General features: G+C 37.7%; 1 protein-coding gene across 14 annotated transcripts in view; it reads left to right on the top strand.

The window, feature by feature from the left end:
- Positions 1-15,509, top strand: part of adgrb1a (adhesion G protein-coupled receptor B1a) — a 572,033-nt gene that overhangs the window by 392,962 nt on the left and 163,562 nt on the right. For all 14 annotated transcript variants that reach the window (XM_048528814.2, XM_059646190.1, XM_059646188.1 and 11 more), the window contains one exon: positions 6,428-6,554. In XM_048528814.2, coding sequence (XP_048384771.1) covers positions 6,428-6,554 — 127 coding nt within the window. The remainder of the gene's footprint in view (positions 1-6,427; positions 6,555-15,509) is intronic.

Below are 15,509 nucleotides of genomic sequence, written 5' to 3'. Positions count from 1 at the left end.
AATGAGTGAAAAGCAAATACTTTTCCAAAGGACTTAAGAATCAGTAATTTAATGTCAAAATTGCTGTCTCACTTAAGATGAATGGTGCATTGGCTGCCCTAAATAAGATTCTATTCTGCTTATTAAGTAAAGAACAAGAAATGGAAGAGCAGGGCAAAGCAAAGTAGGAGTTTTCTTAAAATACAAAAAATGCCAAGCAGGACATTGTGACTGTATGATAATGGTGTTAGGTAGTACTGTAGAGTGCATTTCAGTGTATTTTTATTCTCAATTGCATTTGCAAATCCTCCCTCATGCAGCAGCACAAAATGAAGTCATTTCATGGTTCATTTGAAAGGAACCATGTTAGCTTTTTACTAATGGTGCACTTTTATACCAGGGTGGGATTGTGAATTGCATTTGCTTGTTGGAATTCTTGCAGTTTTTGTTCTGCATTTACATACACATATATGTCTGAAATGTAACAGCATAAATGATTGACATTCTAAATGAAATGAAAATATAGCGATGATTTAGCAATAATATCAAAATAATTTATTTTTGAAATTGTAATGGACTTATTTCATTGATTTATTATTTATTTATGTAAATTTTCCCTCAACTGATGATACACAAAATGAATGACACACAACATAGTGGGAAACAGCTTCATTGTCATTTCACAGCTTTGCATCATTTGATTACAAAGTTATTTGAAGTGATATTTCATCATTTGTAAAATGCAATTCCATTACTTGCCTGATCAAATTTGACATGAAATGGGTAGAGGGGTTTTGAAGGGTTAAATAGTAAAATAGTAAGTATTTATCATTTAGTTACTAAATTTATACTCACATCACTTGTGGAATTCCACAGACATTAAAAGCACTATTTTGAGATCAATAAGAAATTGATCTGGTATCACCAGCCTTGCTCAGGCTACTTGTGATATTTGAACTTAGATAATTAATATTAGTGGACTATTCAACCACAGACATAATGGTGAATAGTCCAGACCCTGGTTTCCTCCCAATGACCATATACAAACATGTGCATGTGTTAGAGAATACTGAACTGTAGTTATTTTTCCCCTCCTCCTATTTGGGAATGTATATCTTAACTGATACAACATGACAAAAAAAATACTGACCAAGGATCAACTGATGCTTTTCATTACATGGATGGCATTGATTAGGACAACATTTTTATTACGCTGTTAATTTTCCTGAAAGAGGTGGCAGTGAGTTGTCTTCTTGAACTACTGCAGCTCATTTTAGAGCAGGTATACTCACAATGCTATTAGGGAAGAAATTCCAGGATTTCGACTGAACAAACGTGAAGAAACAATGATCTAATTCCACATCAGGACGATGCATGTTTTGGCAGGGAACTTGCATTGGTTGATCTCATCTTTCTAAATGGTTGAGGTCACAGGTTGGGAAGGTGCTGTCAAACAAGCCTGGGTGAGCTTCTGCAGGATTTTTGCAGATGGTACATAGTGCATCAGTGGTAAAGGAGTGAAGGTATTTGATGGGGTGCCAACTAAATTGGCTGCTTTGTCCTGGATGGTGTCAAGTTTTTTGACTATCATTCAGGCAAGTAGATGGTGGATAGGCTTTGAGGACTCAGAAGGTGAGTTACTCACCACACATTTCACAGCTGATGTCTTGCTGTTGTAATTACATATTTACATGGCTGTCAATTTAGTATCTAGTCAATGGTTATCCCAGGGATTTTTCTAAAGGGGGATTCAGTGATGGTGATATTTTGGAATTTCAAGGGGCAATGTTTAAATTCTCTCTTTTTGGAGATAGTCATTGCCTGGTATTCACTGTGTATGTTTTACAAAGCAATTGGACTTCAATGACATAAATATTTTGAACTGTGATTTTTTTCTAACTGAATTTTGCTTTGCTTACTATAAATCTGTCACTTCTGTATACTGTTTAATTAGCAGAAAATCAATTAAAGTCGATTGCCCTCAAACTTCCATAGAACTCATGTTAGGTAGTCCTAACAGGGTCTACAAGTATGGGCTCTGATTTGGCCTCATTTGGCCATTGCTTAGCGTAACTCAAACATGATCTGTAGGTTGAAATGTGAGGGTTCTGTGGGTATGAATCTTGATGTAATCAGATCATAATCTAGTTAACAATCTCTTCACAACCTGTGGAATGCTTGTTATTCAATCTATGTCTTTGGCTGCTCAATCATGGCTTGTCCCTGCGTGGGATATTGACCTGGCTGAATTCAATGTTGTTACTTTCATGCTCTTACAGAAAGGAAAGCAAAGACATGTCATTAGGTTAACCTCCTTATCCAACTGTTTATTCATCATGTGTTTGTGTAACCATTGAATGAATAACAAAGGGTGATTACACCGTTTGGGAGATCCATACCTTCCTGTCATTACATAACTTCCAGCAATACTTGTAGTAATAATAGCAATTGCAACAATATCATTATTGCTATGGTTGAGATCAATGAACCTTTAAAGTCCAAAATTTGTATCAAGTGTCCTGAAAAATGCTGACAACATGATAACGCATCATATAAATTCAAATAACCTTTCCAAAAATCAAACCACGTAGCATTAACAAGGTTTCAGCTACATTATGGTTGGGCCTTTGACAGCTATGTCAGAGGCAGGAAGGCTAACAAAATGGTTTAGGGTTGCACAGGATCATGGTCCTGATGTTTTTCCCACTGCTGAGCTATTTTGCTCATTGACCCACTGAAACACCAATTAATGGCATTTTTTTTGACTATTTCATGACGTTCATTGACTCGAACTGCATCATTGAATTTGGTACTGCAGTTGTTCTGAAACGATGAGTTAAATAGTCTGCATGTTGTTGATGCTGTGATTTTGGTGTGGAAGTAGTAATATTGCTTTTTCTCCCACCAACAATCTGTCAAATATTACAGTCTCATTAAAAAATTAAATCTTAAAAAGATTTGCACTTTGCTATCCCACAGCACTGGCATTTTGCACGTGGGTGTGCTGATCAGACTGCAGTTGCATATCCCACCCACTAGCAATCTGACTCAGCTTCCCACACAGCATGTAGTAAAGCGACAGATAAGAAATGTGTTACTGTGACTGACCGAAGGAGGTAGAAAGACATATGATCTTGTTGGTTCCTTGGGAAACAAGTAATGAAATCAATGAATGTACATACCTGTGGGATTTACAAGATTAAATATAGAAGGTACACACATGCCCTTTGTGCGCATTTATGTCCATAAATAATGATTACCCCTTCTAAATGGTAAATATTGAGAAGAGGACTATGAAAATATTCCACTCAGCGAGCGAAATCAGCACCTTTACAAGGTCAAACTTAAAGGAATTATTTAAAATACAATTCCTGTATCTAATCCATCCTCTATACCAGCAGTAACCCCATAAAAGCCACATGCCAAATACTGAATGCGCACTCAACTCTTCAAATCTCAGTCCCTTCACATATCAATAGACATCAGCAACACCCACCAAACACTGCCACTGTGATTGAGTGCGTTAATACATTGCCATCATGGTCACTCTCTGAAATAGTTCTCCAGAATTCTCCACAGCTTAAATCACAAAGCAACTAGTCATTATCTTTCACGATGCACCATGTATAATACATTTATTCCATGCTTGATAAATATGAGTGTTCCAGAACTGGGTATCTGGTGAGCAGAGAATAATTAGAATAAAGCAAGTAGACATTGTCGTCATAGATAATGCCATCATGTTATCCATTGTGTCTACCAAAATAGCTTTATTTTACAAAATGTTTGTACCAAAAATGAGAAACCATTGCAGATGTCAGATGATAATATTGTTCACCTGAGTTAAGGAGTTATGTAAATAAATTGAAGAAGCTCAGAAAAGGTTTTCCAGACTAATTCCTGGAATATGCAGAAAGTCTTTTGGAGAGAGGTTTGACAGACTTGGCTTGTATCACTGAAATTGAGAAGAATAACAGTCTGCTTGACTGAGACGTATGTAGGATCCTGAGGAGTCTTGATAGAGTAGATGTGGAGAAATCATTTATTCTGATTTGAAAATCTAGAATTAGCAGTTATTGTTCAAAAATAAAAGGATCCTCATTTTAAACAGATGGGATGAATTTTTTATCACACAGTTGTTGAGAGTCTTTGGAAATCTCTTCCTGAAAATGGGGTGGAAGCAGAGTCTTTGAATGTTTTTAAAGAAGAGATTGAAAGATTCTTGTTGAGCAAGGGGGAGAGAAATTATTCTGGGGAAGGCCAGAATAGGGATTTGAAGTTACAGTCTGATCAGACATGATCTCATTAAATGGCAGAGCAAGCTTGAGGGACCAAGTGGATTATTCCTGCTCCTATGTACTTATGGCTTTAAGTTTTTTCTCTCTGCCTGGCAGTTTTGAGGTAAAGTTAGCAGATACCAGTCTATTCTGACAACAAAGTCTGCACCAGCAAAGTGCTAGTGCTGATTTCAGGTGTTGCATTTTGTGATTTTTGTTCATGCACTCGTGATACATCTGCGATCACTTTATCTGTTGTGGTGAAGGGATAAATCTCTGGGATGCTTTTCTTACGGCTTTTGCACTAATTTTCAGCCATATTGTCGGTTTTTCTTTCAAGGGTGGTCCCAGAAAGTTGAACTGCATGAATCAGGTGTCATCTTATGACATAGAATGGCACTCATTAGGATGGTTTCAGTGAAGATTTAGCAGCAACAAGGAAATCCTTAGAACTCGAGCTATCATTCCCCTCCAGTCCACTCCCCTTCACTCCATGGAACCATGTCAGTTTTGGAGAGAAATTGGTTGAAGCTTTTTAAACATACATGTTTAGCTCTTAACAAAATTGTTGGTTAATCTTGTGGCTGCTTACGATACATGCACGTGCTTTAGACACATGGATATGATGGGTTCAGGTATTTCACCGCATCAAGACTTAAAAAAAAGTGTTCCCCTCATCTGAAGTGAAAATGGACACATGCCTGTGTACTTGATCATTAAAGTCTGGAAGGAGATTTTCCCCATGAAACAAAGTTCAAATTTTTTTTAAAAAATTGCCAAAATATCTTTTTTTTAGGAAGAACTAACTGTTGTTATCACATCAGGCATATTGAACGCAAAAAAAGTCTCTTGCACAGAGAAACAATGTGTCCCAATGATTATTCGCACATCTATTTCAGGAGAGACAGGTGTCATTTACTCCAAAATTTGTTCTAGCAGGAACAATTTGGATCTGAGAAACTGCAGCAATTTTAATTTCAGTTCATCTCCAAAGTGCAATGTGACTTTTTTAAAAAAATCAGTACTGCGCTGTTACTGAGACTTAAATTATTCGTTAATTATTCATATAAAGAATGCATGTACACTGGATGAAAGTTAAGCTTGAAAGATCCTTTGCCATGGGTTGGTGCCAAATCTGTCACCCGCTCTTTGACTCATCACTTTAATGATGGCATACTTACTTTCCTTCAGAGCATTTTTTTCTTACCCCCTCCTTTCATTGCTTCTTTCTCTGTGTAGCTCCCAAACCCTTGGAACACTGTTACAGTGTGCATTTCTGTTTTAAGTCTGTGCCATTGGGAGAATGGAGCTGTAGTGCCTCTTGTTTTGGAAACAGGTTTGACGGGCACTTGCTTGTTGATTTGATGACTAGACCTGTACCTAAATTACTTGGCATGTTTACAGAACGGTTTTGTTTTATTTTGCAATCGGGAGCAATGCAAATTGCCATTTCATGGTTGGGAAGGAATATTTAATAATTTTCAAAGCTGTCTCAATTCCTGTGAGGTGGAGGGGGGCAAAGTATTTTGAAAGCCAGCTTTGAGGTAGCGAGTAACTGCTGCATTTTATTGATTTTTCGATTGCTTTTTTTTTCATTGGAAAGCACGGATCGTCTACCTTTGCAACTATTATTTAGCTTGTCTTTTGACGTGTTCGTGCTATTTTGTGTGTGTGTGTTCCGCTATCACTAATCACTATTCCGACATCACTGGGAATGTTCTAGGCATTAACACATTTTCTTCTTCTGTGGACCGCGGGACCTATTAAAAAGAAACAGAAGGATCAAGAATTGCTTGCAGTTCCCGCAGTCTGAGAAAATCACTTTTGTTGTTCTCTCCTAAGCAGAGAATGTGGGGATGGAGATTTCAGCGTTGACTGTATGTTTCTTCTGGGAACGGCTGCGGTTTAGCTGGGGAGATGAATGGTCGTACTAGTTGGATTAATTCCGTGCATCGCTGTTTTTTAAAATTTTTTTGGTGGGGGGGGCGCAGGGGAAAAACATACTTAATTATTATTGTAAATATTTCTTTGGCGTAGCCGAGCTGATGCATCGCCCTCTGTAAATTTTTTTTGTTTGTTGTTGCTTTGGCGGATGCTTTGGGTTTGTTGCATTGATTCTGGCTCCTCATTTAGAGATGTGTCCGTCTCTTCTCTCTTTTGGAAATTGTCAGCTTCGCCGTCCAGGGGGTCTGGTCGAGCCGCGGCTGTAAGACGTTCCCCATTGACTCGTCACGTACAAAATGCCAGTGTGACCGGCTCTCCAGCTTCGCCATTTTGGCTCAGCTCTCGTCAGATTCGGTAAGTCCTTTTTATTTATTATGATTATTTTGGAGGAAATGTTGCATTTCGTCTCGAGGGAGCGAGAAAAAAAAAACAAAAAACAGCGCAAAATCTGCAGGTCAGAAGACATTGCTCGCCACTAACGGGGGCATGACACCTGTATTTAAAGGCTGACATTTCAGTTCAAAAAATCTATGTGTTTGGGACTGCTGTGTCTATTAACAAACTAGCATTTAACCCACCGCTGCTGGCATTAGAATAAATTGCAATCAGCATTTATTAAGATGTCCTGCCCAGATGTTTTCACCTGATATTAGTCTGAATTACCATGTTTTGTGGTCAATTACCTCAGTTGTGGAGGAGTGGAATGGCTCAACACTCACAAATGCTGTCAAATACAAACCTGTTTTACATGTGAAAGTAAATACGTTGCAAGCAGCAAACCATCTCCGTTCCTTATGTGACTGTGGATGTATTACACATTTCTGTAGAAAGGAATTATCTAAATGAAATACTTATTTTGGAACACAGTATCTCCATCAGAATGTTCTCTAATGTTATGATGAATATTCAGAGATTTGTTGAGTTCCAAAAGATCAAAATGCTTATCTCTAATCAATGCAAATGATTTCATATTAAATATAAATGATACAATCAATTAGTGACATAATAAATAAATAACAAGTAATTTTATGCCAGGATGATTGGCTAAGTGGCACAGCTATAAGATAAACATTTCCTAAACGTTCTGCCATATGTGTTTTTTTGTCAACTGCATTTAACTAAACAGTTTAGGAAATGTTTGTGAGCTTGGCACCATGTGTCAGCCCAAACTCATTCTTTTTGCCACGGCTGTACGTTATAATAGCATGAGGAAGTCAAACTATTGAGCTCAGTTGAACATGTTACATATGATTCTCTCAGTTCCACCCAATCATCAAGATAAAATGTAAAATTATTGGACTATTTTGCTTGTATTGCCATTGGAATTTACTCTTTATTTGAGTGGACTGTGAGTAAGATGGATGCTAGTCATGATGTCAGATAGAAGCTGTTTACAATCATCCATAATAAGAGTTAAAAACCCTATGATCTCTTGGAATGTTATTTTGTATTAATAGTGATATAAATGTATTACTTTGATTTATTGGCAAAAAAGCATAAGACCCTGCAGCTAAGGATTTTCTTTTGGTCTTGTAAGCAAGTGTGTCACACAGCTAATGTTGTCAACTAATACTTCATTTAGACACATTTTATTTCATGATTATTATATAATCGAATGCCAAGTCAATGCATATTCATATACATGTGTACCTGTGTGTTAAATGACATGGCAGTCATTCTAATGGTTCTCCTATAGTGACATCTATAATGAAAATCCCACTGTCAATGCATGTGGTGCTACAATGGAATATATGTATATCAAATTCATGTCAAATATTTTTAAAAATAAAACTTATAAAATCAGCAAAAAAGGGTAAATAGTAGGTATGCACAAGTTGCTGATTTTCACAAAAAGACATAGTATATGTTGACATGTAAGGAGAATATTGTGACCCCACCATCAAGCAGTCAAATTAGTTTTTGCATTCAGAGGATTTTTTTGTGCATGGGAATAGTGATGGTATAAATAATAACAGGAACCCAAATGGGTCAGGCAGCATCTAAAAAACAAAGATGAAATCTTAGTAAGGGTAGTATTTAAAGATCTGTTGAAAGCTCTGGAGATTTTACTTAACCAGTTGGTGATGTTGGCAGTTAATTTTCTCAGCAAACATGTGTTTGTGCCCATTAGTTATTGTTGCTGAAGTGATGTATATCTGTGGAATAGATTATGATTATAGTTGCGTTATTTGTTGTAAAGTTAGTGATTCTGGGATAAAATTATTCCATCAAAGGCATGATATTGCTTTACAGGCATTGTTGGTAGAAATTAATTGGTACATGCTACAAAGTGATTATAGAATGCTGGTTCCTGCTGTAAAATTCCATTTGGCCTGTGATCAATGGTGTTGATTGATCTTCCATTGGCTTAGCAAGCTGCCTGGAGCTTGTGGGCGGCTATCTGTATCTCTTCCAATCCAATTCACATGAAAGTGATGAGCAGACAGAACCAGAGTGGGGAACTGGGAATCTAAGTATAAGGAAATTCTTTGCCTGCCCACCCTGTTCCTGCCTCCAAATACTCCTGCCTCCTAAGATGTCAGCATCTTAGACACAGTAAGAACTGCAGATGCTGGAATCAGGGATAACACAGCTGGAGAAACACAATAGGCCAGGCAGCATCAGAGGAGGAGGAAAGTTATTGTTTCGGGCCAGGCCCCTTCTTCAGGGAACGTTTTTCTGAAGAAGGGCCGCGACCCGAAATGTCAACTTTCCTGGTCCTCTGATGCTGCCTGGCCTGCTGTGTTCCTCCAGCTGCACACTGTGTTATCAGTGTGAACGTCTTGCTCCTTGTCTTAGTTGGCAATCCTTTCGGTTCTAAATTTAAAAATTGCTGGTTGGCTATCACAGGATTGCTTGAGCACTTGACTTAGAAGGGAGGAATGCTGATGCAGTGTTACAGTATGGAAGAGAGAGACTTTGTAATATGAAGTTAAACAAAGGTTATAGTTCAGTAATATATTGAAAATCCTATTATTTGAAAAAGAGCACAGAGTTCTCTTGGTGCCCTGACCAACATTTCACCATTCATAAGTAATGGCAAGAAAACGCAATTTAGCAATTTATTAACTGCTGTTTTGGGAGATTAGTTGATGAAAAGATATTTCATTTTCACCCACATTAAAACTTTGACTGCAGTCTTAAAGTGCCTTTTTAGTTATAAAGTGATTTCAAAAATTCTGAGGTGAGAAAACACACCACATAAATATACGTTCCTCCCTTCAATGGAAAAGGATATTCCATTGCTAATCTGAATAAATGTAAATTTTTATTTGAAGCCATTTAAAGTCAAGGTGGGTATTTAAGTTCTCATATCAGGGGACACTAAGCAGCTTTCTAACTGAATGATAGTTTCGCTAATAGTAACAAACATAGAACTTGCATTTGCACGGCCTGCTGTGTTCATCCAGCTCCACACTGTTAACTTGCATTTGCATCGTTAGCTTATCCAGCAACACCATAATATTAGCTGCATGTTTCCAGACAAAAGGAGATAATTTGGCCCATCATGCCCATGCTAGTCAGCAAAGATTTGACCACACTAAACACATTTTCCAACTAATGGGGCCATAGCTCTGAAGGCTATCATTATTCCAATGAGTCTCTTAAATATTGCTTAAATGACTTGAGAGTTTCTGGGTCTTTCACCTTTCAGCTAACGAGTTTCATACTCCCATCACTCTGAGTGAAACAAATTCTCATCTTTACCTTCTACCTGTTGCCTTAAATCTATGCCCCTTGGTTTTTGATCTCTGTACTCATAGAAACAGTGCTTTCCTATCACGCTATCTCTCACCCTAATATAATGTTATATACCTCTATTAGATGTCCTCTCAACCTTCATTGCTCCATGGAAAAGCAACTACAGACTGTCCAATTTTTCTTCTTATCTGAACCCCTCCAGTGACACAACCATCCATCCATCTGTATTCATGTAAACATGGTGGTTACATTGATCACAGGAATGTCCCACGTGCCTCAAACGATCAACTGTCTCTGTTCTGATCTTTGTGACTGAAAAATGTTTCCCCTGAGTGGGAAACTCAGAACCATGGCCACAATTTCACACATTCCTCATCCTAGAAGACTGTGGAAGCTCAGTCGTTAAGCATTGTTAATGCAGATATTTTAAAGATTTCTAAATGCCAATGACATTAAAGGATGTGGCGATAGAATGGGATAAGAAGAATATAAGTTGCTGATCAGCCACAACTATATTGAATGACAGAGCAGGCTCAATCGGTAGAATGGTGTACACAAATTTGTATGTTCCATTTAAGAATTGACCAGGACACTAAGAATGCTCCCTGCTCTCCTTCAGATAGTAATTTGGTATCTTTTACATTCACCTGCCAAGTAGCTGGGGACTGTTATGTATCACCCGAAGACAGCACTTCTGACAGTGCAACACTTGCTTGGGACTGCATTGATGTGTAATCTGAGATTAATATTCAAGTATGGTCTGACTCACTAGTGAGAATATCATCGATGAGCTGTTCACCACTGCAGGTACAGTCCATAAGTAAATGTATTCGGACCATTATTTTGTTTGACACTAAAAATTAGAAATTTGGTAGAGCAATAGTTAAGACAATTTAAAAAAATATTATGTATTTTCTTTTGTCCTTTACTGCATATAAGGATAAGATATCTTTTCTAAAGCTACTGATACTTTGGAAAAGAATGCTGGTTCTGTATGGGAGTTGGGCTGTTCTATCTCTGCTAGGTCATGTCCTCTGTTCTGTGGTTAACCTGGTAACATGTGTAGCACATATTTTGTCCAAATAATTCTGAATGGTGAATTCCACAATCTTGACAAGTTAGATTTATTAGTTTTAGATTCCAAGCTTTTAACTGTTGTGGCTAGCAGCTATAAAATACAATGTTCAAACATCAAATTGAAAATATAATATTATTCATGTTTATGTCCCTGTACTTAAAAACAAAAGTACACAGCCAGCACGCTTCACACATGGAATTATGTTGTTGTTAAGACGAACATATGCACTTCCTCTTCCATTTTTAGATCTATTTTAATACATATGTCGTAAGTGAATATACTTCAGAACTGTACATGAATTCACATGACCTCTAATTAAGAGATGTGGGCATTAGTTGGTCAATAGAAACAATAGCATACTTCAGGTGCACAGATCGATGAAATGGGACATGTGACAATGAATAGGAATGGGTGATATAAGCAAAACTCCATTTTTAAATTGGGTACAGAAGCAGATGGAGTATCCCATATCTCTGAATGTGGCAAGGTATGTTTTGCATACCTCTGCAAAAGCATATGACTTTTTAAAAGTATTGGTGAAGTTATGCCATACTATTAGAAGTCTCTGTTTGGACACCACAGTTTTGGACAGATTTAAAGGCCATTAAGAGATTAATACGAATGGTACTGATGATGCAGGACTTCAGTTATGTGGAGCAGTACGTGAGCTGGGATTGCTTTCAGAGCAGAGAAGGTAAAGGGTTAGTTCAGTGTCTGTGTTTCAAATTAGGAGTAACTGAGGAGAAACTGTTTTTACAAGTAGCACTCAGTATTTCCAATGGGAACTAATTTATGTAATCGTAAAAGAATGAGAGGATTATATGAAAATAATTGTATTTATGTATCAAGTTGTTAGGATATGGAATCAACTGAATATAGGATAGTGGAGGCAAATACAACAGAAGTGCATTGGATAGATACTTCAAGAGAAAATAAAACCTGCAGGATTCTGGGTAACGGAAAGCTGACTGGAACAGATTCTGCTTTTTGAACAATAGTCCTGTTGCTCCTAATCAATTCAGTGTTGTGAAGTGACTATTCCTGGTTGAAACCAAGCCCACAATGATACTTTGGAAACATCAACTCGATGATGAACAAATATGCTTATATTGTGAAATTAGTTGGCTTTGGTGTGACACAGTTGCTCTGGTAGGCCACAAAATGAAGTCCTAGAATGGCTATTCAGTTTTCCATTACAAACACCATTGATCTTGATGAACACGAAAATAGTAGTCAGCTTTGTTTAGAAATGCACAATGACATTATTGATGTTGCATTACTGTCTTTACTGAATGCTCAATTCTTAATGTTGTTCTCACCTTTAGACAAGGTTGCACTGGCATGCTGCAGTAAATGTAGCATTTTTTTTGTAGCATGATACTATTCAATATCAAATATAAGGCAGAATCTTGCTGACAGTTTTATTGATTGATCTGGAAACTAAATCTGTTGGAAAACTCACATAAAAAGATGTATTTCTTTAGAAGAAGACCAGCAGGACAAAATTGCCTGATAAATTGAGATACTTTAACCTTGAAAAGACTGCAGTTTAGTGAAAACACTTCAAACCTTGTCAAGATATTCCTGTATCAATTATTTTAATATGGCACTTATTGATTCAATGTATTGATGCCTGCTTCAATATAAAAGACAACGAAAATCATGTGGAAACTAAGTGGATTCATAGGCCAATATAGCACACAGGATTACTGAGGATCTCGCATCTTGATCATTTGCTTAATTACAATTCGTCTCAAAGTCCATCTGCTCAGAAACCTGCAATCTGATCAATCAAATCTGAATTTCTGTATGCAGTCTATTCTTGGTGACCCGAGTAATGTTGATCTGGAAGGTGATCATTGTTGACACATTTTTCTTGCTGTGAAGTGCAAATTGAACAATGTAATTTACAACTGAACTACCATGCAATTAGAATTCAATAAAGAACATCTACCTACCATTGCAACATAAGTATGGATAAAATGCTTTGCAACATACAGAAGAATGTGAAAGTGTTACATATAAGATCAATGCCAGATTTAAGACTAGTGAAGATTGTAGCTGGGGATCTTCTCATAAACTGAAGAATTTGTTTCTCCTGATGAATAATTGATTGGGTAGGCGAAAGACAATTCTAAATAAAACAGAATTGCAGGGTCTTAGCGTAGTAGAAAGTTGTCATTTGCCTAAGATTTTCCCTATTGAACATTTTCGATATTGCATTTTCATTTTATTGGAAGGAAATTAATTCTGCACAGAAAGGGGTGTATGAAATATTACTAAGTTTAAGTTTTTTTATTGTGAAAACTGAATAGCGATATGATCAGTTGAGATGCAAAGAAACTTAAATGGAGAAATAACATACAGGAATACTGTTGTTACAGCATAGTGGAATGAAATATTAATTCATAGCAGGCTTAACACACACAGTTGATCTCAGCATTTTGTTGAGATCCTGATCTTGGCTGTACTACAGTTAAATAGAGATATTAAATGGATGCCAAACAATTTCCCCACTTATGTTCCTACCCCAACGCTATCATCACTTTCATGGAAGATCTTAATGACTCATGCATGCCCCAACAGTAGCCTTGTTGCAGCAGAAGCTTGGGAGTAGACTGTTATTCAATTTCCTAATTATTATCTTGACAGGAAAACTAACAGAGAGATTTTTAAAAAAAATCTCTCAGGTAGAATTGATCAGAATCAGTTTAACTCAGTGATTATCTGTGCTGTTGATTAGTTTCAAAACAAACACAGTATTATAAGACATGTATCAAAATAGTTGTGCTTTTTTCATATTTTTAAACCCCTGAACTCGTCAGGTTGTATAATGGCACTTTAACTTTGGGGGTCAATCATTGTTAATATCTGTTAATTAATCTGTCAGGTACACATATGACAGTGTGGCGTTCTTTCATGAGCACAGTTCTGCAGAAAACCAACAATTTATTTCGCTCCTTTCATTAAATGACATTACATACCGATATCTATCACAATCACTTCTTTAACCGTGATTTGATAGTGAAAGTAAGACTGTTATTGAGAACTCAAGCATAGGATTTGCTTAAATTTCTCACTTGTAGATCTTTTTACTGTCAGTCTCTTATTGATCAAATAAAGCTTTCAGCCCCCAAAGTGCAGAGGAAGGTAGCTGGTTTGATGCGCAGAATGACCTCTGTCTGCATTGTAGGGATTCTATGAACATCTCAAAATCTTGTAAGTGCTTGAGTCTGCTCAGAAACTGGGATAAATTGTGGCTGATGTGTAGATCACCTCCATTTATGTATTTTTGCTCCATATCCCTCGGTATCATTACCCAGTATAAATATATCATTCAGAGTTGTGAATTGCAAATTACTTAAACATTCATAGACTTTTGGAAAGGGAGCTCCAGATTTCTGTTGTGCTTTATGTAAGCATTTGCTTCCTGAGTTCAGTATTAAGTGGCCTAGCTTCAATAAAGACCCTGTTCACCATACCCAGTTAAAGATCTCAAATAGATCACCTCTGAATCTGTTAAACAAAAGGGGATGCTAACCAAATTCATTCACCCTTTATTCAGGATCTGACATTTAACACTGCTGGTGTTGCTCCGTTGATTCTGCTCTGAAGTGCCTTCCAAACTTTTCATGAAATTTGGAATTCCAAAAGCTGAATACAGTACTCCATTTGGGATCCTGAGTTAAACTGATTCCGATCAATTCTACCTGAGAGTTTTTTTTTAAGTACAAGTAAAGTCATTTGTCAGACTTGAGTGAGAGGCCATGCAACCATGCTTGAAGGTTGTGGGCTCAAATCCTGCTCCCCACATTCAAGCATGTAATCTAACTAATGTTTGGCCCAATACTGAGGGAGTGCTCCTGTGTTGGAGGTGCTCGCAATTGGATGAAGCCCTGCCTGACCTCTTGGGTTTTGCAGCTTTCATTCTGTTGCTTGAAGTAGAGCAAGCCATAGTTTTGGATGTCCTGGATAACTGTCCCCAACCAAAAGCACAAAAAAAAACAGACTATCTGAACATTGTCTCGTTGCTGCCTGTGGGGTTTTTCTGCATGTAATTTGGGTGCTATATTTCCTTGTATTGCAATACTGGTTGCATTTCAAAAATACTTCCATGATTATAATAAAATGTGAGGCTGGATGAACACAGCAGGCCCAGCAGCATCTCAGGAGCACAAAAGCTGACGTTTCGGGCCTAGACCCTTCATCAGAGAGGGGGATGGGGTGAGGGTTCTGGAATAAATAGGGAGAGAGGGGGAGGCAGACCGAAGATGGAGAGAAAAGAAGATAGGTGGGGAGGTAGGGAGGGAATAGGTCAGTCCAGGGAAGACAGACGGGTCAAGGAGGTGGGATGAGGTTAGTAGATAGGAGATGGAGGTGCAGCTTGGGGTGGGAGGAAGGGATGGGTGAGAGGAAGAACAGTTTAGGGAGGCAGAGACAGGCTGGACTGGCTTTGGGATGCAGTGGGTGGAGGGGAAGAGCTGGGCTGGTTATGTGGTGCTTTGGGGGGAGGGGACGAACTGGGCTGG

This window comes from Stegostoma tigrinum, chromosome 5, assembly GCF_030684315.1.
Source record: "Stegostoma tigrinum isolate sSteTig4 chromosome 5, sSteTig4.hap1, whole genome shotgun sequence".
In the NCBI taxonomy this organism is placed as follows: Eukaryota; Metazoa; Chordata; class Chondrichthyes; order Orectolobiformes; family Stegostomatidae; genus Stegostoma; species Stegostoma tigrinum.
The sequence above is the reverse complement of the archived record's forward strand: the minus strand, read 5'-3'. Positions and strand labels throughout refer to the sequence as shown.